The sequence below is a fragment of the Podarcis filfolensis genome (assembly GCF_964270895.1).
Source record: "Podarcis filfolensis genome assembly, chromosome: 13".
Classification (NCBI taxonomy): domain Eukaryota; kingdom Metazoa; phylum Chordata; class Lepidosauria; order Squamata; family Lacertidae; genus Podarcis; species Podarcis filfolensis.
The window spans coordinates 52,361,735-52,385,811 of record NC_139615.1 but is presented as its reverse complement, the minus strand read 5'-3'; the positions used below and the strand labels follow the sequence as shown (position 1 = coordinate 52,385,811).

Here is a 24,077-nt window from a genome sequence, read left to right as displayed (position 1 = left end):
TATTAAATCCTAGAAATAAGCCTCTCATTTCTATTTAAAAGAAGAACCAAAATACGAACGGCTGGATTCTAGGAAAGCACATAAGCTTGGCATTTTGTCAGCCCAGTGCTTGGTCATTTGCCTGTTTCTGAAGTCCCACACATGGAAAGTCTCTGCTGTGAAGACACTTCTGGCAAGTCTCTTTGCCACTTGCATCACCTGCTCACATCTTTAAAAGCCAAAGAGACTGATCAAAAGCTATGAAACTAATATGCTTAGGCACAGCATGAAAGGAAAGGAAGTTTCCAAAAACAAGGGGAGGGAGATAGGCTAGGAGAGCAAGACTTCACTGTATGATCACCTTACCAAATACGCTGACGCTCTCATTAACAGCTGAAATACTTCATTTCACTTCAAACCTTGCTCTCATTTTTCCAAGGAAACAGCCTTCTACAAAAATGGTACAGTAACACAGCTGTCCAAACTCCGCCCCCCCCTCCCCAAAAAGAAAAGAAACCAAAAGCAGATTGAAACTGTAAAGCTGAGCTAGTGGCGATGGAATTTGTCTACATCAAACTGAAAACAACCCCTTTCTTTCCCTACACCGTTTCTCTTAACTCAACTCCCTCCAGGAAAGGGGGGAAAGGAAATTCTTCTTGAATGACCGAGAGACCTGGTAAAATGCCAGCCCTGAATCTGAACTATAAACTGAATGGGATCAGCAGCCACACACAGAAAGATGGCTGCATGTGTATTTTTATGCCTACAAACGAACACACTGAAAGCAGATCCCGTGAACAAAAGCAACACCAAAGCCACGAACACTTACCAACTAAAGTTGATTAGGAGAGAGTTCTTAAACTTCCTCTGTGCAAAATTCACCCACTTCTGTTTCTCAGCTTTTTCTGATCTGTCTCACAGCTATCTCCTTTCCAGCCATTCAGGACTTGAGACAACACATTCAAAGAAGCAAACCAGCGAGGTAAATTCATGAACTGTAGGGCCCAGTAATGACAGTTTTGACCCAGTTTTTCTAAATTGGGTTGGATAACGCTATATATGAAACTTATTTGCTTATCCTGCACCACCAGCTATCCCTCTTTAAGTAGGAAGTAATCTAGGTGCCCTCCCACACCTCAGAAATAAATCTCCGCCCTTAGGCAAAGCTGTACAAGCCCAGAACTGCATTTGCTGCAAGGCTAAGTCATTTCTGCTGTTTTGTCTTGCCTCCTTTGCTAAACACAAACTCACAAAGCATTGTATGAACATAGCATGTCTCTCTCACTCACATACAAACAAACAAACAGAGTCTAAAGAAAATGGTATCTTACCTTGCAGAGGAATTACAGAAGCCCCATAACTTTTTGAAGCAGCAAAATGGTTGCCCTATTTTAAAATCAGCTTCACACACTACAACAGCAAACGCAACACACACAAAACAGCAGCAGTTGGAAAGCAGTTGGAAAACACCACCAGTTTTAGCTACTTTGCCATTCTCGATGCAGCAGTTGCTGAAGGTAAATCACTCTCACTAGAGAAGCAGGAAACTTTGGATTCAGAAGAAAAAGAGTAAAAATGTAAACATAAGGGAGGAGCCAGAGAGTGCAGTCAGGTTCTGTGAAATTTGAACCCTTGCAGCAAAGCGAGAGTGAAGCCGTGGTGTTTCAAGAAGGTAATTCAGGCTACAAACTCTTTCTCACAAATGTTATTTTCTTCTTCCCTCTGCCCATCTCACCATCATTAAGCCTTAGTCAACTGATGCCGGACCCCAACACGAGTCCACCTTAATTCTTGCATCACCAAATGACACAGATCGTGTTCTATGAGGTTCTCCCCGGAACTGTTATGCAAATATTTGTTCTGAATGCCCACATCCTCATTTGGCTCACTCTCTGTGCATCTCTGTGCAGAAAGCTGCAAAAGATTTGCTCAGTCCTAACCACACTCAGATTTTTATTTGGTAACAGCAGCTTCCTGCACTCAACAAAGCAAACTCTGGTTCCTCCTCCCATCTGGATAAACTCAAACTTCCATCAGCTTCAGCTGGTGGCCCAGCTGTGCCTCTACCTGGACAGGGATAGCCTAACTTCTGTCATATATGCTTTGCTAATATCTAGGTTAGATTACTACAACGCAAAATGCTTTGGAAACTTCCAGCTGATGTGGACCTCAGCGGCCAGATTGCTCACCAGGGCAAGACAGTGTGAGCATATTACACTGATCCTGGCTGGACTGGACTGACTGCCAATTAGTTTCCAGTCCCAATTCAAAGGGCTGGTTTTGACCTATAAAGCCTTAAAGGGCTCAGGACTGTAAGAGCTCCCAGACAGCCTCTCCCAGACAGACTCAGACCCTGCAATCATAATCTATGGGCCTTCTTTGGGTGCCTCCCCCACGAGAGGTCCACAGGGTGGCATCAAGAGGACGGGCCTTTTCAGTGGTGGCTCCCCATTTGTGGAATGCTCCCCCCAAGGAGTCCTCCCTGGCACCTTCATTACATACCTTTGGGTGCCAAGCAAAAACATTTATTTTCAACTAGGCGTTTGTCTGATTATGGTTTTTAAAATGTGTTTCTAGGAGGCGTGGTTGGTTGTTTTGCTTTCATTTTTGTTTTATGTGTTTTCATTATGTGTTTTATGTTCTGAACTGCTCAGTGATCTTCAGATGAAGGGCGGTATACAAATATAATACGTAAATAAATAAGTCTGCAAAAATCTACAGTTCACTCCAGCAAATCATTACCACACCACAGCCCACAAAACTTTCTTTGAACCCTATGAAAACTTCCTGAAAACATTCTCTAATGTTAACACATCCCAACCAAATGAGCCATGCCACAGGCTTATTGTTTCAGAGTCTGCATTATGAGCCGTGGCCAGGAAAGGGGCTGCCTGTCTGGCAACAGACATTTCAAAAGCTATATAACAATAATGACTATAATTGCTAAAAAGACAATCAAACAGTATTCAAGCTAACAAACTAAACTTTGATGCCTGAAATGAAAAGACTAGAACTCAAAGTTCTAGTACTTGAATCTCAAAAGCAAGACATCTTTGAAAACAACCCATTTTGTCAAATTGCCCGTTGGAAAAGGGAGGCAGCCGCGAGCGCATGGCAACTGCTCCACCCGAGCTGCCCCTGCTCTCTATCTGGGGGGGGGCATGCATGGGAATCATCCACTTCCTTCACTGGACAGCGTGTGAGAGACTCAAGGCTTCTAATATTAAAAAGTTCCAAGTGTACTTATATGGAATCAAAAGACGCTGATATTGATGGAACCAGTTCTAGTGCCAGCTGTTTCTGCTATCTTCTCGGGCAGAAAGGTTTTCATAAGATGCACTGGGCCACTGAACTAAATCGGCTTAAGTTGGGCTTCCCGGTGTTACAGTGAGGGGGAAAAGTATTTGATTCCCTGCTAAATTTGCCTCTTTGCCCTCTGACAAAGAAATGACCAGTCCATAATTTTAATGGTAGGTTTACTGTAGCTGTGAGAGACAGAATAACAACAGGAAAAACCCCAGAAACCCAGAAGACAAAAGTCAGAGAGTGATGTGCATTATAATGAGTGAAATAAGTATTTGATCCCCTATCAACCAGCCAGATGTCAGGCTACCTGGTATCTTCACTGTATGTAATGAGCTGAGATTAGAAACTCCTGCTGTAAGGGAGAGGTCTTACCTGTAATCTCAGCTCGTTACAGTACCTGTACAAAAGACACCTGTTGACAGAAGCAATCAATCCAGCAGATTCCAAAGTAGCCATCATGAGCAAGACCAAAGAGCTGTCCAAGGATGTCAGGGACAAGACTGTAGACCTGCCCAAGGCTGGACTGGGCTACAAGACTATTGCCAAGCAGCTTGGTGAGAATGTGGTGCAATAATTTGCAAATGGAAGAAACACAAAATAACTGTCAACCTCCCTCGGTCTGGGGCTCCATGCAATATCTCATCTCGTGGAGTTGCAATGATCAGGAGAATGGTGATGAAGCAGCCCAGAACTACCGTATTTTTCGCCCCATAGGGTGCACCGGCCCATAAGGCGCACCTAGATTTTGGGGGGGGGGGGAATAAAGGGGGAAAAATTATTTCCCCCCCCAAGGCGCGAGGCTGGGGCGGGGGAAGCCCAAGCTTTCCCCGACCCCAGAACAGGCTGCTCTTCGCAAGCCGTGGGAGCCCTCCCGCGGCTTGCGCAGAGCTACCCGAAGCCCCGGCGCGACTGCTCAGCACACCGGGGCTTCGGGATAAGAGGCAGCTCTGCGCAAGCCGTGGGAGCCCGGCGGGAACTCCCGCGGGCTCCCACGGCTTGCGGATAGCTTCCTGAAGCCTGCATTCGCCCCACAGGACGCACACACATTTCCCCTTCATTTTTGGAGGGGAAAAAGTGCGTCCTATAGGGCAAAAAATACGGTACATGGGGGGGAACTTGTCAATGATCTCAGGGCAGCTGGGACAGTTGGTAACACACTACGCCGTGAAGGACAGAGATCTTGCAAAGCCCGCAAGGTCCCCTTGCTCAAGACAGCACATGTATAGGCCCGTCTGCAGTTTGCCAATGCACATCTGAATGACCCAGAGGAGAACTGGGTGAAAGTGTTGTGGTCAGATGAGACCAAAGTCGAGCTCTTTGGCATCAACTCAACTCGCCATGTTTGGAGGAGGAGAAATGCTGCCTACGACCCCAAGAACCCCACCCCCACCGTTAAACATGGAGGGGGACATATTATGCTTTGGGGGTGTTTTTCTGCTAAGGGGACAGAAAATTCTTCCTGATGTTTAGTCGGAATCTCCATTCTTGCAACTTTAATCCGTTGCATTGCTCCCTCTTCCATGTGACAGCCCTTGAGATATCTGAAGATGGCTATCATATTTCCTCTCAGTCTCCTCTTTTCCAGGCTAAATATACTCAGCCTTCTGCGACATTAGCTACCCCTCCCAGTTTGGTGTTACCTGCAAATTGGATGAGCATCCTCTCAATTCTGTCATCCAAGTTGTTTATAAAGACATTGAACAACAACAGACTCAGGACAAAACCCGGAGGCAGCCCACTGGTCACTTTTTTCCTGGATGACGAGGAACCATTAATGAGCACTCTGGATTTGGTCAAATCCACCTATCATGGGGGACTTTGTTGAGAACCTGACTGAAATCAAGATACGCAATGTCCACAGCATTCCCACTAAGCTTGCAACTCTATCAAAAAAAGAAATGAGAGTCATCTGGCATGACTTGTTCTCCAAGAATTCTCAAAGATTACAGACCGAGGTTCTGAGATTACATCTGTAAGGTTCTTTAGTAGGCTTGGGTGCAGCTCATCAGGCCCTGGAGATCTGAATTCATTCAAAGTAGCTAGGTGATCCCTTACTACCTCTTTTCCTGTCTTGGGCTGCAGCTCCTTCCTTACACCATTTATTCTGTTATCACCTGGTTGGGCATTGCTTTCCATTTAGGTGGAGACAGAGGCAAAGTAGGTGTTGAGTAGTTCCGCCTTCTCTCTGTCAGCCAACAGCATTTGTCTGTCTTCTTCACGCAAGGGACCTACTGCTCACTTGTTCTTCCTCTTGCTTCAGACATAGCCAAAGAAACCTTTATTATTATTTTTAACCTCTCATGCAAGCCCTCCTGACCCTCTCTCTGCAACAGCCTTCCATGCTCAAAGCATGGATCTCTTCACAAATGGGAAAAGAATTTAGAGAAGAACTAGATTCTGACATATGAGGAGATATCTTAAATAAGTTTCACATTCATCTGCTAAGTTTCAACCAGGGAACCTCTCAGGTGGGCACCATTGCCATTATAAGAGAACAAGGGAGGCATTCATGCTGCGCTCCAGCACCTCCTTTTCTAGAAAAATAGCCCTGGTCTCAACTGTTGTTTTCTGGAAGAACGCCATGAAAAAATTAAAGAAAACGTTTGTGTTGTGAACCCATTCTCTGTGTCAGGAAAAACCAGCTTGTCTAATAACACAGCAGTATGAGTGTTTTATTGATTTGACAACAGATTCTGCAATAAAAGATAAGAAATCACTATCAGAGCTATCGGTTAAAAGGCGAATTTAAAGTTTTGTCAGATAAAGCTTTGGTTGCCACATGGAAATGGAGAGGGAAATGTAACAGTACATAATATTTTGGATTTTAAAATAAACTCACCTATTTTGTCTCCCAAATTTCTATCACCCCTCCCCTCTCTCACACACACTTCTTTCAAAGAACTGCATATACAGCTCAGAAATCAAACCACACATTTATTCACTTACCAGAAACGGCACTGACTGGGCTGTTTTTGTTAGTAGGCATTTGCATTCCTTCCAAAGCACCAGAGCCAAAGTAATCTTGCCTGAAATCTAGAGTTTTGTAATACAGAGCAGCCCTCTGGGAAGCCAAGTATTTAACTATGCAAGAGGGCACCTCCCCATTCAACTACTATTTACCTTGAGTTCAAAGGGGAGTAAGGGCGGGAGAAAGATAAACTGAAAAGTCAACTGTCCCAGGGGAAAAACAATCATCTTGTCATAGGTGAATTCCTGAAAGCCAGCTGCTGCTCACCTGGATGCAGTTCTTAATAACTCCAGAGAGACAAGGGCAGCTTCTAAAACTTTGGTTTTCACAGTACTTATTGCCCTAACGGGACGCGGGTGGCGCTGTGGGTAAAACCTCAGCGCCTAGGACTTGCCGATCGTCAGGTCAGCGGTTCGAATCCCCGCGGCGGGATGCGCTCCCGTTGCTCGGTCCCAGTGCTTGCCAACCTAGCAGTTTGAAAGCACCCCCGGGTGCAAGTAGATAAATAGGGACCGCTTACCAAGCGGGAAGGTAAACGGCGTTCCGTGTGCTGCGCTGGCTCGCCAGATGCAGCTTGTCACGCTGGCCATGTGACCTGGAAGTGTCTGCGGACAGCGCTGGCCCCCGGCCTCTTAAGTGAGATGGGCGCACAACCCTAGAGTCGGACACGACTGGCCCGTACGGGCAGGGGTACCTTTACCTTTACCTATTGCCCTAACCTTGAAAGCTTCACCAAAAGTCAGCAAGAGTCTTTTACCAATGGCTGCTTTCCACTAACGCTGTAGCGGACCTCTCTTTCCAAGTGTAAATCTCTTTTTGCTGACACCTGGCACTTTCATGGATTCCTGCTAAATTGCTGCAGGCACTGTTGGCATCTATTTACCAGGGCCATCAAATGCCATAAATCTGTATTATTAAATATATAAATAAATAAATAAATAACCGGAATGTGGGATTCAACTTCAGCTTCCAAACAATCCCAAATTTCACTTTTTCCTTCTTCTTTTTACTGCACACAACTTGGCTTCTACACCAGTGGAGAATCTTTTAAAGAACATATGTGCAAGAAAACAAACCACAGCTGGGATAAAGTATTTACAAACAATGTAGTTATACAATGCCATAGGCAGGGCCGACTCATCTACGAAGCAAGGTGAGACAACCGCCTTGGGTGGCAGGATTCATAGGGGCAGCAGATCCGGCCTCCAAGAAACATATCACCCACTGTTGCTGCCATAGCTTCTACCATGTAGCTTGCAATCAATATTGGGAAACTGCAAAGCTGTGGGGGTTCTAATTAAAATCAGGGAGGTCTCTGCAGATGATAAACAATCATTGAACTTGGCCCTGTCTGCTCCTGTTTACTATAAATAACAGCCTTGCTTACTATGAAACTGCAGCTGATGTGGAATTTGTCAATATGACCATGCTTCCCAACTTAATGGATCCTAATCTGGACTTCAGCAGAGCATTGTCATTCATTTATTCTAAGCCCCTGTGTGCACATCTGAACACTGCAAAACATGCCAAACAACTGAGTTAGCTGATGGCTTTTTTAAAAAAAGAGAGCATGAGGTCAGAGGACATCAGGGAAGCTGGCAAGGTGAATAAGGTACTGTACTGTCCTATTGTAATAATGTGAAAAACCTAATAAACTAGGTTATTTGGAAAAACAAAAAGCCATGAATGACAACAAGACTGCAAGCACAGCTGGACAGGCTGAGAGGGACCTTGTTTGCTTCCTCATCGCTTGTATTGTTCACTTCCTGGTAGCAACTCACCTTCCTCATCAGCGCTCATGTTTTCGTAAGAATCCCAGCAAATCAGTGGATCTGAACAGCTGAAGTCCGCTAACACACCATGGCCATTCTGTAGTTCTTCACATCCTGAAAAATGAGAACCAGAAGTTTAAGTTAGGCATCTCCAAATACCTGCCCCCCCAATCAGCACTGGCTAGTTTACTGAGGTCACTATGGGGGGCAGAATCACTTTTTTGAGTTTCACTTCCTCATCAAGAACTAGAACAAGAAGTGACTCAAATGTGCAGGGAAAGAGAATCTATGTTGCAAGGCAGACTGCACCACTTAGTAGTATAGGTGAGAAGGTCTCATGGCTGAATTCTTCCCCACCTCAAAACTCTCTGTATGTGAAAAAGCTGGCACATACCGGTAAGTGAAAATGTTCAATTGCTTCTTCCTGAAGTTCTAGCTTTCTTTGAGCTGACAGTTCAGGTGTGGGGAAGAACTGAAAGGTGCATTTTTTTCCCCTCTGCATTAAATAACTAATGAATGTAAGCCCATAAAATCATGCCTAGGGTTTTAACTATCAGTATTTCTGATGTTTTCATTTCCCAATAAAGTTAACTGGAAGTTCTGGGCTTCCTCCCCACCCCCCACCACAGCCCAAGGAATTTATCACTGCAGATAACATGGTTGTGTAATAAGGTCCAAAGCTCACCGCAGTGGTGATGCAACATGCAAGCAAGAGTTTAGCGGGAGGGAGGCCCTGATCCTGCTTCTTTTCTTACTTTGCTTCTAGAGGAGCCAAAGCACAATGGTGATGAGATCTCAGCCACCCACCACTTCAATTTGTGGAAGGCCTACTACTGCAAAGTACGGTGTCCAGAAAATCCTGTTGACATCTCTAGCACAGAGGAAACCCTGACAGCAAGACCCAGAGTTGGCTTCTGAAAGTTGGCCTAAACCCATATCTATACATATAAGGTAGCATTTCCAATTTGAATGCCAATTTGTATCATGGGTCTTTGTCCTAAGCCTTCTAAGCAGTGCTTTTTCTTAGAACAAAAGGTCCCTGTTCTCACCATGAAGTTCTTACAAGTAAGTGCCACACTTCTAACCTTTGGGGGGAAAATGTGTACCCTTGAGTACCCCCAGAAAAAGCAAAACTCATCCTCCTGAAGCACAAACAGAAGCACAAATAAACAATTGTTTTTTTATTGTTCCTTTTATGCAGCTTCATTTCAGGGGACATACTGAGGGCTTACCTTTTTTCAAACCATCAAGGTAAAGTGGGCTTCACATAGAAGGTTTAAAAACAAATAATATTTTAACATGGTTTTCTAATGGATGAAGTAAGAGCTGCATTCGGAGATGCAGTGAAATCAGTTTCACACAGATTACTGCCAGCTACTGGTTGCCGACCAACCCAGGAGAAATATTTCTAAATGAAACTAGGATATTGCACATGAAGGCTGAACTGCAAAGGCACAAATCACAGACTTGCACTCACGGGACAGCTGCATATTCCTGCACTTGCCTGTGTTTGCATTCTCCAAGTCCGCTTTGTCAAAAACCAGACTATATCCTTGAACAGCCCCTGTGTGGAATTGTAGGCGGAAAATATCACGGGTGGTACATCCGTATTTTTTATGGCAGCATTTCAGCTGAAATAGAGGAAAACACAGGTAAGGCAACTTCCAGTATTCATGCAGGCACAAAATGCTTATGTATGTAGCAGAATATATCAGCAAAAAAATCCATATACTGTACTGTGGGGCAGATGTGTGGTGCAGACAGTAAGCATTGGTTTAGCCATGAGAAACCCAAGATGCAAAACTTTGCTTAGCCATGAATTTTGCTGGATAGCTTCAGGCAATCCAGACAGTTCCTCTGGCCATAATCCCTCAGAGTAACCTCACAGGGCTATAGTAAGAATGAGACCATAGCCACTCTTAGTCCTTGGAAAGCAACATGGGCTGGGCCCTCTAGGCTGTCCATCCACCTTAATTAGTCTTGTCTCTAGATCTTGACCATTTCAGACGGCACTTGACTGAATGGTCCCCCGTTCCTGCCCAGTGCAGCCTGCAACCTAAGAACCTGATTCAAAGCTAAGCAAAATCTACAGGATGTTGAATTTTAGCCAACCCTGTTCTATAGGGCCTTCTAGTCTTACTTCTCTGCCTTGTTGTTAGACATATTGAACAGAAAGGATCCAATTTAGTTTGTAAAAAAAGTCATAATAATACCCAGTATAATGTACTAGTAATACCCAGTATAATGTACTAAGTGACTTTTTATCTATGGTTTTCTAATGTACTAAGTGACTTTTTATCTATGGTTTTCTTGATGACTCTTTACTTTCTTTCGCTCATCTCTGGATAACCTTTTGAGCTGCCTAAATTTAGCTAAAATACTAAATATTTGTAGGTTTTCTTCCTCCAAGGAAGATGGAGACAGTGTTTTTCTGTAGAAAAAATACACCTAGAGCATTTAAACATCAACGAAGTCCAGTTAATGCTTACCATAATATCTCCCTTCAACAGCTGGGCTGGTTCCACTCCAATAGAGACACTGTTTTTATTCTCTGGCCCCACACTACTTAAAGAACAACGAAGGAGAATTATGTGAGAGGCTGTATTTCAAAGTGCCGTCAGAAGAGATAATTTTGAACTCCAGGAGTCCAAATGGCGGAAACCTGATTTATAGATTTAAAAAATCTCAGCCCCTCCGGGATTGTACCAACACATTAAGTAGGTGCAGGAATATTATTGTTTAACTGAGCCATTTTCACACAGAAAAATAGCTGCTTAGGGAGAAAGTGGCTCTCTCCATTTGGGATTCGTGATACAGAAGAGAACATGGAGTGTATCCAGATGCACACTCTGGACTTGATTTCAAAAAGCTGATTTCAAAAAGCTTAAGGAACAACTGGGTGAAAATCCATGGTCAGAAATATGCAAAGAGAAGGGAGTTCAGGGTGGATGGGAGTTTCTTAGAGGTGAAATATTGAAGGAACAATTGCAAACAATTCCAACAAGAAAGGAAAGTGGGGGGCATCTAAGGAAACCAGTGTGGCTGCATGAGAGTTAATAAAGGCATGTACAGTATAAGAAATGGAAGAAAGGGGAAATCACTAAGGAGGAATCTACATGAGTAGCCAACACTTGCAGGGAGAAAGTCAGGCAGGCTAACTTTCAGAATGAGTTCAGGCTTGCAATAATAATAAGAGTTTATTCATTTCTGTTTGAAGGAAGAGGAAGAACAGCAAATGGTAGGTCCTTTGCATGGAAAAGATGGAGAAATCCTATTGGGTAACAGAGAGAAAGCAGAACTGCTCAACACCACTTTGTCTTCACCCAAAAGGAAAGCAATGCCAAACTTGGTGGTAACAGAATAAACAATGCAAGGAGGGAGCTGCAGCCCAAGCTAGGAAAAGAGGTGGTCAGGGAACACCTAGCTACTTTAAATGAATTCAAATCTCCAGGACCTGATGAGCTGCACCCAAAGGGTATTAAGAACCTCGCAGTTGTAATCTCAGAACCTCAACCTATAATCTTTGAGAGTTCTTGGAGAGCAGGGGAGGTTCCTGCAAACTGGAGGTAGACAAATGTTAGGGGCGGGGAGAGGACAGCTTAGTATCAATACCAGAAAAAGTCATGGAACAGACCATTAAACAGTTGGTCTGTGAGCAGTCAGAAAAGGATTTTGTGGTTACTAAGAGACAGCTTGGATTTCTCAAAAACAAGTCATGCCAGAGTAATCTTACTTATTTTTGAAATATAGAGTTACAAGCTTAGTGGATCGGGGGGATGCTGTGGATATAACATTGCTTGATTTCAATAAAGCTTTCAAAAAAGTCCCCCATGATATTCTTGTGGAGAAGCTGGTAAAATGTGGGCTGTGCAATGCCAGTGGTAGGCGGATTTGACTGAGCGAACCCAAAGAAGCATCAAATTTGCAGATGACACCAAACTGGGAGGGGTAGCTAATACTGCAGAAGATAGAATCAGGACTTAAGACGACCTTAACAGACTGGAGAACTCCGCCATGTGAAGAAAAGCACTGAGCTGCCCACCTTTTCTCCAAGTCAGTCTGTCAGGTATCCCCTGCAAGTCCTTTTCAAATGCAAAGAGGATACTTGAGACATGAGATATGTGACCAACTCATAATCTTAATGGTCAGAAAGAGTCTGGGGGTCACTCCTCCAACATTAAGCGAAAGCCTTAAAAAAGCTGATCCGCTTCTTGCAGCACCAGGAATCCAGGTTCCCTCTTGGAATCAGGCTTCCAAACTGGACTTTCTGTGAAGTTGACCATCCTTGCTGCTTATGAGTAAACCAGAACTGGTGCAGCTAGGATTCTTGGGGCCGTCTTGGTGGCTGCTCCCAAACTTTGGAACTCTCTCCCTGGAGAAGCTAGAATGGCTGCCTCCTTGTTGTCCTTCCGTCAGCAAGTGAAGACCTTCTTGTTCCAAAAAGCTTTGGGAATCTGACTGCCTTTAAGGGAAAGACTGGTGCTGTGCCCTTTCCATTGGAATTATCTGTGTTTTAATAGGTCTTAGATAGATCAATACAGATAGAGGTAGAGATATAACTTTATTTCTATTAATATTTTATTGTTTTTTAATTACAGGCGGCAATCATTCTGCATGGCGGTTCTGTTCCTGGAACCCACATGTCGAATTCCCCCCACCCCTGGTCCGCCCCCATTCTGCCATCTTCCAGGTCCAAAAGGCCACATGCATCAGTTATTGCATCAGTTGGACACGCCTAAAGTGATCACTGCCTGTATGATAGTAGTAGTAGTAGTAGTAGTAGTAGTAGTAATAATAATAATAATAATAATAATAATAATAATAATAGTAATGTCCTTTTAGAGCCACAGAGCTCAGATTTATTTAGCAATCTGTTTTGACCTTCTGCCAGCTTCCTCCCCACCCTTTATTCCTAATAGAGTTTCTTAATTTGACAGCTGAAGTGTGTGCAATTGTTAGCCACAGGGTTTTAGGATCTCCATGTGCCCAGACACTTGGCATTCAGGCTACTGGGCATTTAGGATTGGAGTTGTAAGTGACCAGCTTGCTTTTCTGAGGTTTCGGAGAGACTCAGAGAGAGGGCAGGCTGTCTTTAAACTCTGAGTAACTCATACGGGAAGTGGGGTTTTTTATGTCGTGCCTCAACAACTTTTCTTCTTACAAGTCAATAACTGGGGGAGATTAAAATTAGAATGCAAGAGGCTTTTCTCATGTTTTTCTGATTCCGCAAGGAAAAAGCAATGTAAAACAATACTGAAGTTAAAAAGGGGGGAAGGGCAAGAAACAACTAAAATTGATGAGAACATTGTAGGAGTGGGGTCTAAGGGATGTATGGAGTGAGAGTCATCCAGGGGACACAATCCACACATTTGCCACCCTTTTTTTAGCTCACAATCTAAAATAGACTTTTAAAGGAAGTGCAGACAGCTCATATTGGCGAAATCAAAATAACAGACCATGTTCCAGTGAGTGCACAGTTCCTATTAACTCTGTCAGAAATTGTGACCCATATTTGGTATTTTGATCCTGTCCTTGACTTCATTAGATTTTTTTAAAAAGAAAAATAATACAGAAGGAACAGTTTCAGAATTGCTGTGGGAAACAATGAAGACAGTGTTTAAAGGTCTATGTATGCAAGAAAAATCAAGAGTGAATAAAATCTACAAGGCACAAAATACACAGTTACAACAGGAAGTCTCTTCCCTGGAGCCAAGACACAGGGCAACAAGTTCAAAACAAGTTTACAAACAACTACCTATTATGAAAGATGTTCTTCTCATTATAGGGGACTGGAATGCTAAAGGAGGGAGCCCAGAGATAAAAGGAACAACTGGCAAGTTTGACCTTGGAGTTCAAAACGAAGCAGGGCAAAGGCTAATAGAGTTCTGTCAAGAGAACAAGCTGATCATCACAAACACGCTTTCCCAACAACACAAGAGACGACTCTACACATGGACATCACCAGATGGGCAGCATCGAAATCAGATTGATTATATTCTCTGCGGCCAAAGATGGAGAAGCTCTATACAGTCAGCAAAAACAAGACCTGGAGCTGACTGTGGCTCAGATCATCAGCTTCTTATAGCAAAATTCAAGCTTAAACTGAAGAAAGTAGGAAAAACCACTGGGCCGGTAAGATACAATCTAAGTCAAATCCCTTATGAATACACAGTGGAAGTGAGGAACAGGTTTAAGGATTTAGATTTGGTGGACAGAGTGCCTGAAGAACTATGGATGGAGGCTCGTAACATTATACAGGAGGCAGCAACGAAAACCATCCCAATGAAAAGGAAATGCAAGAAAGCAAAGGGGCTGTCCAATGAGGCCTTACAAATAGCGGGGGAGAGAAGGCAAGCAAAATGCGAGGGAGATAGAGAAAGATACAGGAAATTGAATGCAGATTTCCAAAAAATAGCAAGGAGAGACAAGAAGGCCTTCTTAAACGAGCAATGCAAAGAAATAGAGGAAAACAACAGAATGGGAAAAAACAAAAATCTGTTCAAGAAAATTGGAGATATGAAAGAAACATTTCGTACAAAGATTACCATAATAAAGGACAAAAGTGGAAAGGACCTAACAGAAGCAGAAGACGTCAAGAAGAGTGGCAAGAATACACAGAGGAATTATACCAGAAAGATATGGATGTCTCGTACACCCCAGGTAGTGGGGTTGCTGACCTTGAGCCAGACATCCTGGAGAGTGAAGTCAAATGGGCCTTAGAAAGCACTGTTAATGTGATGATATTCCAGCTGAACTATTTAAAATTTTAAAAGATGATGCTGTTAAGGTGCTACACTCAATATGCCAACAAGTTTGGAAAACTCAGCAGTGGCCAGAGGATTGGAGAAGATCAGTCTACATCCCAATCCCAAAGAAGGGCAGTGCTAAAGAATGCTCCAACTACCGCACAATTGCACTCATTTCACACGCTAGCAAGGTTATGCTTAAAATTCTACAAGGCAGGCTCAAGCAGTATGTGGACCGAGAACTCCCAGAAGTGCAAGCTGGATTTTGAAGGGGCAGAGGAACCAGAGACCAAATTGCAAACATGCACTGGATTATGGAGAAAGCTAGAGAGTTCCAGAAAGACATCTACTTCTGCTTCATTGACTATGAAAAGCATTTGACTGTGTCGACCACAGCAAACTATGGCAAGTTCTTAAAGAAATGGGAGTACCTGATCATCTCATCTGTCTCCTGAGAAATCTCTATATGGGACAAGAAGCCACAGTTAGAACTGGATATGGAACAACTAGTTGGTTCAAAATTGGGAAAGGAGTACGACAAGGCTGTATGTTGTCTGCCTGTTTATTTAACTTATATGCAGAATTCATCATGCAAAAGGCTAGATTGAACAAATCCCAAACCGGAATTAAGATTGCCGGAAGAAATATCAACCACCTGACACAAACTTGATGGCAGAAAGTGAGGAGGAATTAAATAACCTTTTAATGAGGGTGAAAGAGGAGAGCGCAAAATATGGGCTGAAGCTCATCATCAAAAAACGAAGATCATGGCCACTGGTCCCATCACCTCCAGGCAAATAGAAGGGGAAGAAATGGAGGCAGTGAGAGATTTTACTTTCTTGGGCTCCATGATCACTGCAGATGGTGACAGCGGTCATGAAATTAAAAGACACCTGTTTCTTGGAAGGAAAGCAATGACAAACCTAGACAACATCTTAAAAAGCAGAGACATCACCTTGCCAACAAAGGTCCATATAGTTAAAGCCATGGTTTTCCCTGTAGTGATGTATGGAAGTGAGAGCTGGACCATAAAGAAGGCTGATCGCCAAAGAATTGATGCTTTTGAATTATGGTGCTGAAGGAGACTCTTGTGAGTCCCATGGACTGTAAGAAGATCAAACCTATCCATTCTTAAGGAAATCAGCCCTGAGTGCTCACTGGAAGGACAGATCGTGAAGCTGAGGCTCCAATACTTTGGCCACCTCACGAGAAGAGAAGACTCCCTGGAAAAGACCCTGATGTTGGGAAAGATGGAGGGCACAAGGAGAAGGGGACGACAGAGGACGAGATGGTTGGACAGTGTTCTCGAAACTACCAGCATGAGTTTGACCAAACTGCGGGAGGCAGTGGAAGACAGGAGTGCCTGGCGTGCTCTGGTCCATGGGGTCACAAAGAATCATAGAATCATAGAGTTGGAAGAGACCACAAGGGCCATCAAGTCCAACCCCCTGCCAAGCAGGAAACACCATCAGAGCACTCCTGACATATGGTTGTCAAGCCTCTGCTTAAAGACCTCCAAAGAAGGAGACTTCACCACACTCCTTGGCAGCAAATTCCACTGTCGAACAGCTCTTACTGTCAGGAAGTTCTTCCTAATGTTTAGGTGGAATCTTCTTTCTTCTAGTTTGGAACCATTGCTCCGTGTCCGCTACTCTGGAGCAGCAGTAAACAACCTTTCTCCCTCCTCTAGAATCATAGAATCATAGAATCATAGAGTTGGAAGAGACCACAAGGGCCACCGAGTCCAACCCCCTGCCAAGCAGGAAACACCATCAGAGCACTCCTGACATATGGTTGTCAAGCCTCTGCTTAAAGACCTCCAAAGAAGGAGACTCCACCACACTCCTTGGCAGCAAATTCCACTGTCGAACAGCTCTTACTGTCAGGAAGTTCTTCCTAATGTTTAGGTGGAATCTTCTTTCTTGTAGTTTGGATCCATTGCTCCGTGTCCGCTTCTCTGGAGCAGCAGAAAACAACCTTTCTCCCTCCTCTATGTGACATCCTTTTATATATTTGAACATGGCTATCATATCACCCCTTAACCTCCTCTTCTCCAGGCTAAACATGCCCAGCTCCCTTAGCCGTTCCTCATAAGGCATCGTTTCCAGGCCTTTGACCATTTTGGTTGCCCTCCTCTGGACACGTTCCAGTTTGTCAGTGTCCTTCTTGAACTGTGGTGCCCAGAACTGGACACAGTACTCCAGGTGAGGTCTGACCAGAGCAGAATACAGTGGCACTATTACTTCCCTTGATCTAGATGCTATACTCCTATTGATGCAGCCCAGAATTGCATTGGCTTTTTTAGCTGCCGCGTCACACTGTTGGCTCATGTCAAGTTTGTGGTCAACCAAGACTCCTAGATCCTTTTCACATGTAGTGCTCTCAAGCCAGGTGTCACCCATCTTGTATTTGTGCCTCTCATTTTTTTTGCCCAAGTGCAATACTTTACATTTCTCCCTGTTAAAATTCATCTTGTTTGTTTTGGCCCAGTTCTCTAATCTGTCAAGGTCGTTTTGAAGTGTGATCCTGTCCTCTGGGGTGTTAGCCACCCCTCCCAGTTTGGTGTCATCTGCAAATTTGATCAGGATTCCCTTGAGTCCATCATCCAAGTCGTTGATAAAGATGTTGAATAAGACCGGGCCCAAGACAGAACCCTGTGGCACCCCACTAGTCACTCTTCTCCAGGATGAAGAGGAACCATTGATGATCACCCTTTGGGTTCGGTCAGTCAGCCACTTACAAATCCACTGAGTGGTAGCATAGTCAAGACCGCATTTTACCAGCTTCTTTACAAGAATATCATGGGGCACCTTGTCAAATGCCTTGCTGAAATCAAGGTAGGCTACATTCACTGCGTTCCCTTCATCTACCAGGCTTGTAATTCTGTCAAAAAACGAGATCAGGTTAGTCTGACATGACTTATTTTTCAGAAATCCATGCTGACTATTGGTGATCACGGCATTCCTTTCTAGGTGCTCACAGACTGCTTGCTTAATGATCTGCTCCAGAATCTTCCCTGGTATTGATGTCAGACTGACTGGGCGGTAATTATGTGGGTCCTCTCTTTTCCCCTGTTTGAAAATAGGGACAACATTTGCCCTCCTCCAGTCTGCCGGGACTTCGCCTGTTCTCCAGGAATTCTCAAAGATGACTGCCAGTGGTTCTGAGATCACATCTGCCAGTTCTTTTAATACTCTTGGATACAGTTCATCTGGCCCTGGAGACTTGAATACATCTAAACTAGCCAAGTATTCTTGTACTGTCTCCTTAGTTATTCTGGGCTGTGTTTCCTCTACTGAATCATTTGCTCCAAATTCTTCAGGTCGGGCATTGTTTTCTTTATCGGAGAAGACTGAGGCAAAGAAGGCATTGAGGAGTTCAGCCCTTTCTGTGTCCCCTGTTTGCATTTCACCATCTTCTCCTCTGAGTGACCCCACTGTTTCTTTGTTCTTCCTTTTGCTACGAACATACCCATAAAAGCCTTTTTTGTTGCTTTTAACCTCTCTAGCAAGCCTGAGTTCATTCTGTGCTTTAGCTTTTCTGACTTTGTGTCTACACGTGCTGGCTACTTGTTTGAATTCCTCTTTGGTGGTTTCCCCCCTTTTCCATTTTTTGTACACATCCTTTTTTAATCTTAACTCAGTTAAAAGTTCTTTAGATAGCCACTCTGGCTTCTTTAGGTACCTTCCATGTTTCCGTCTCATTGGTATTGCCTGAAGTTGTGCTTTTACTATCTCCCTCTTAACAAACTCCCAGCCATCATGAACTCCCTTTCCTTTTAGTATTACTGTCCATGGGATCTCACCCAGCACTTCCCTAAGTTTTATGAAGTCGGCTTTCTTAAAGTCAAGAAATTGAGTCCTAGTATGCTTGGCTGCTCGGACACGACTAAACAACTAAACAACAACAACATATTATGTGAAAAGAACTAGAAGCAATAGAAATTGATAAAACAATGGTACAAATTCTACATTAAAAACAAAAGTATTAAGAATATTGGGGTAAGGGATCCAAACTATTAGCTGCTGGTTGCAAAAAATGAGAAACAAAGCTGTAATTACAGGTATAAAAATGAAAACAGAAGAAAGGTTTTATAACACAAAATCAGAATTTAATAAGTTTTTCTTCTCTGTACTCCTCCCCACTCCCCCTCTAGAATAAACTACTAGATACCAAAGCAATACCTATACTAAAGGAAGAGGACAGTAAATGTATGGAAAAGGAGGTATCAGAGGAGAAGATAAAGGAAGTAATTTAAAACTTGAAGGTGGGAAAATCATGTGGCCCTAATAAATAATAATAATAATAATAATAATAATAATAATAATAATAATAATAATAATTATTTTATTTATTTTATTATTTTATTTATTTTATTATTTTATTATTTTATTATTTTATTATTTTATTATTTTATTATTTTATTATTTTATTATTTATAACCCGTCGTGATGGTTTTGAAACACCCTTTTACAAAACATTTAAGGAACACACACTTCCACAAATGGCCAGGCTATACAGTGTGTTGGGGGGGGCCTGTAAGCCCGAGCCTCCTTCCAATTCCTGCATCCCACACAGATTCAATTCCAGGAATAGCCAGACGAGCTTCCTGATGAGATAACGCCCTAAGCCTGGGTTGTTAAGGTAACGAAGGAAGTGGCTCTGTGCCAGAGGACAAATGAGTGGGGCCCCTTCCCTCCCGTGTCTGGTAGTTTGAAAGACAAAAAAATTGAGTGGGGTGTGCAAGCTAGAAGCTGCAGCCTGCAGGCTGAGCAGCTGGGAGACAGAGCGATGCCTGATTTCTGTTGGAATCCAAGGCTGTGGCTCTGGGAGAAGCAATACCATCCTGAGGCGTTAATGCTGTGAACTCCTCCATCGTAGGCTCAGGTTGTATACATGTGCAAATAGCCTCATTGCAGAGGAAGCATGAACCCTGGGTAAGTGCCTGCTGCAACCCCTCACTGCTCAGATACTGGGGTGGAATGCAACACAACACTATTTCAGCCCATAACCCACTTCCCGCAACTTCAAAGCATTCAAGCATCGTGGTTCTTCCCAAGGATCCCACCAACCAATCTCTTTGTTAAATCTAGATTATAAAATATTTACAGCCATTCTGGTCATTAGATTAAAAATGTTTACTTGCAGTTATATACACCAAAACCAACCTGGGTTTGTTCTTGGGGGAATAACTGATCCAATAAGGAAATTGGATCAGTAATTCCCACTTCATTTCAACAGAGACAGTTCCTTACATGTCTCTTGTCCGCTTCCAAAGACTCATGGGGCTCTTGTAAGAAGAGCCAAGAACTGCCTGCCGCCTGGGAGCTTCTTAGAGCAGATCTGGATGTTACTGGGGGAGGTGACAAACGCTGGGATCTCAACCTCGGTCTCTCCCTGCCTCCACCACTCTGCCTCACATTTCCTTTCCTTGCAGCCGAACTTCAATTATGTGTCTGCACTCAGCATTACAGACCTGTATTAACTCAACAAGGAGCTCTCTATTTGCAGACAAACGTATCAGATACCAGAAGTTATTCTGCAACACTAAGTCATGGAAAACCAGTTCAATGCTGCCCCTCTGCTCGTACATGTCCACCCAGCTGCAGCAGAGGTCATTGTCTAGTTTCATAGATGTCCCTAAAACATCCCGAATGTCCGCTAACAGTTGAACCTCCAGTCCATGGGAATGCAGAACTGGCCAGTTACGTAGGATCTCCTTAGACCTTTGAGCCCTGGGCAGAAGCATGAGGTTTTCATAGAATCATAGAGTTGGAAGAGACCACAAGGGCCATCGAGTCCAACCCCCTGCCAAGCAGGAAACACCATCAGAGCACTCCTGACATATGGTTGTCAAGCCTCTGCTTAAAGACCTCCAAAGAAGGAGACTCCACCACACTCCTTGCCAGCAAATTCCACTGTCAAACAGCTCTTACTGTCAGGAAGTTCTTCCTAATGTTTAGGTGGAATCTTCTTTTGAGTTAGCTCCCTTAAGATTAGGGGCCTCAATAGTAGCTACCACATCAGCATGGGAGCATGGAAGTAGTGTCCAATCATCTTGCTGGCAGCTGCTCTCTATGTTGGAAAAAAGAGTTGTCCATCTCCCGGGGATGTTGTTCTTTCAAGGCATCAAAGTCTGGCAGCCATAACACTGGCAAGTGCATGTGGGTGGACAGCCCTGCAACAATCCCGCCAATCAAGCCCATCCACCCCCATTAGCTCAGGGACAGAGGTGGACAGCGCCAGGGGGTGAAATGAATCTTTCCAGGTACTACACAGGTGGCCTTACACATGATTCCAGTAGTCCATGCTGGCCTTGGGGCGTCTTTTCCTACGATCAGTGTAATTTTGTCCTGCGGGAGCTGGTAGTGTCCACTGTCAGCAAAGACCTCACCACCAAGGTCCAGATCAATACACCAATTAAACACCTCGTCAGCTGTGGCAAAACCAGATTCAAAATTAGCAGGAGAACCCAGATAGCAATCTAGCAGTGGTTGGTTTATAGAAGGGGTCAGCAACCTTTTTCAGCTGTAGGCCAGTCCACCGTCCCTCAGGCCATGTGGTGGGCTGGACAATATTTTGAAGGGGAAAAAATGAAAGAATTCCTATGCCCCATAAATAACCCAGAGATGCATTTTAAATAAAAGGATACATTTTACTCATGCAAAAACACGCTGATTCCCAGAGTGTCCATCGGCCGGATTGAGAAGGCGTTTGGGCTGCATCCGACCCACAGGCCTTAGGTTGCCTACCCCTGGTTTATAGCAACAGGACTCTCTAGGCTTGCAAGGTCATTCCCAAATGGTCATTCCTTTCCTTTCCCAAAAAAGTACAGTGTAGACTTCTACTGTGGGGAACGTCCTGGGGCTTTTGGAGGAGGGAGGGGGCCCCTATGGGCTTGACCATGGGTAAGTGCCATCACGGAGGTAGAAAATCCAGGGGCTGGATGCCAACCGCGGGGTGGAGAGGAGGGTACAGGAGTTCAACGACACCCCCTGATGTTCTGGCTAGCTAGAATTGTTCAATGCAACAGAGGCACAACTGCCCCTTTTGTGAGCCCTATGGATGAAGCGAGTGATTACAACTTCCCATCTAAAATCCTTCCTGCTTTTGTCTTTCACCAAACTTAAGCAGCAACAAGCCAACCTTGTCTCGCAGGTGCTGATTCATTTCTGCTTGTGCATGGCAGCTCTGGGGCAGTAATTTAAAGCCAACAGCGAGAAAGATAAAAACACAATTAAAAAGTAAACTCCGTAAGTGACAGCTCTTGGCATTTCACCATGGAATGCAGGGGAGTCAGAGCACAGCAAGCCCAGATTAAAAAGAGAAACTAACTAAAATTTTAAAGCATAACATCTTCTGAGCTGTGAGACCGGCTGCCATTCCTGGAGCTATCTGAAAGATTATTATGGGAAAGGAAAACCTCTTACAGCAGCAGAGATGCAAGTCCATTTAGAAAATAATCAGTTTTCATGGCTGTTAGGATATCAGTTGAGATCATTTCTTACATTTACAAAAATTAAAAATGAGGCTACAAGGAAACGAACAGAATATGAAATGATAGTAATAAGAGATAGTATAATGACTAAGAGATTAATTTCATTCATATATGTAAAACACAACACCCTTATTGAGAACCCATTTTGCCCCCAACAAAATCTAAAAAGCTGGTGGGAATTATATTGGGATACAAACTTTGAAGAGGATAAATGAAACAATTTTTGGACAAAAGCACCATATAAATATCTGTCAGCTATTACTAGGGAACGTTCACTATCAATTGTGCCTGGGTGGTATTTAGCACCGAGGTGCCTATCTTATGTAAAGCCCAATAGCTCTCTGTTATGTTGGAAAGGATGTCTAATGATAGGTACATACCAAATGTGTGTCCACAAATACAACTATTTTGGAAAGAGATATCTCGGATTACAGCTCAGACAATCCCAATAACCCCAGCATAATTTATATACTTCAGATATGAACTAATTAAGAAGTAAGGAGTCAATAACACATTTATTAACAGCAGCTAAAACGATAATATCCAGAACCTGGAAAACCTTGCAATTAATGAATATTGAACGCTAGTATAATGTCATCTGGCAAACAGCCATAATGAAAAAGCTGTCACAAAAATTGAAGGTAGCAAGGGGAGAGAAAAAGCAAGATAATTTTTACACTGTATGGTATGATTTTATTAAATATACTAATGAAACAACACAGAGATGAGTAATATGTACAGAGTATATGTCACAGGCTGGTTGGATGCAGAGGAGTGTTGGGAGACCCCATCTGGGGAACCCCTAAGGGAACCCCCTGGGGAAGAAGGCTCCGGGGGTTGCTGGTGGGACGACAATGAGAGGTCAGAGGGAGAAGAGGGAGCAGACTGGGAGGTGTCGGAAGCTGAAGAGGAAACAGGGCTTAGTGAGCAGGCAGAGTCTGGGGCAGAGAGCAGTTCAGACCCAGAGGCAGAAGTTGAAGCAGGAGAAGAGGGAGGCCAAGAAGCAGAGATGAGTCCGGCTGGTGAAGAGGCACAGGCGTCTCTCCCTCCAGTTGCGGCAAGCTCCCCTCCCCACCAGGTCTCCCAGAACCAGGGGAGGCATGAAGAGGGCCAAGGAGAAGTTACCTTCCTGCAGGTGCAGTCTCAGATTGCTGGGGGGGGGGGGCTGGAGAGGAGGGGACTTTCAGTCTCAGCAACTGCTTCATGTGTGCAAGACCTTCCAGAGATGAGTTGTGATGCTCATTAGGCCAGACACTCCTGTGCAGATCTTATTTTTGCTAATAAAAACTCCAGCTTGCCCACTGTGATTTCTTGCTGGCTCAATCCTGTCAGAATATTGCAATATGGCGTAGATAAGCAGGCACTACTCATTAACTGTTCTCGAAGCCACAAACATGACAAACATGAGTCTGACCAAACTGTGGGAGGCAGTGGAAGACAGGAGTGCCTGGGGTACTCTGGTCCATGGGGTCACGAAGAGTCGGACACGACTAAACGACTAAACAACAACAACAACTCATTAACTGACTTGTTTTGCTTTGTGTTTTCCAAGTTGATGGAAGAACTTGTTTTATTGGTTTACTGTAATCACCTCATTATTATAAAATAATATGTTTAGTATTTTACCCACCTAATGACCCATTTTTTGTTAGTCACTCATGTTTTATTATTTGTGTGTACAATTTTATAACAAGAAAATAAAAAGTATTTTAAAAGGGGGGGAGAGAAAGGCATACAAACAAATAACCCACAGCTTTCACTTTGAAATAGTTCAGTGATGGGTTGTTATCGCACATGAGCTCCATTAA

At 43.7% G+C, this 24,077-nt stretch overlaps 1 protein-coding gene and 1 long non-coding RNA gene across 6 annotated transcripts in view; both read right to left on the bottom strand.

Annotated features, from left to right (window-relative positions):
• TNS3 (tensin 3) overlaps positions 1-8,139 on the bottom strand; it is a 53,954-nt gene extending 45,815 nt beyond the window's left edge. The window contains exon 1 of one of the 5 annotated variants that reach the window (XM_083583796.1): positions 8,035-8,139. In XM_083583796.1, the coding sequence (XP_083439922.1) occupies positions 8,035-8,053 (19 nt within the window). In that variant the 5' untranslated portion in view covers positions 8,054-8,139. Of the gene's footprint in view, positions 1-345; positions 590-808; positions 1,785-6,231; positions 6,330-8,034 lie in introns of those variants that run through there. The other 4 variants (XM_083583795.1, XM_083583797.1, XM_083583798.1 and 1 more) reach the window with 4 other exon arrangements.
• The window catches only part of LOC310748326, a 106,164-nt gene extending 89,771 nt beyond the window's left edge, over positions 1-16,393 (bottom strand). The window contains exon 1 of the long non-coding RNA XR_014541298.1: positions 16,162-16,393. This is a non-coding gene — a long non-coding RNA (uncharacterized lncRNA). The remainder of the gene's footprint in view (positions 1-16,161) is intronic.
• Positions 16,394-24,077: the final 7,684 nt, after the last annotated feature.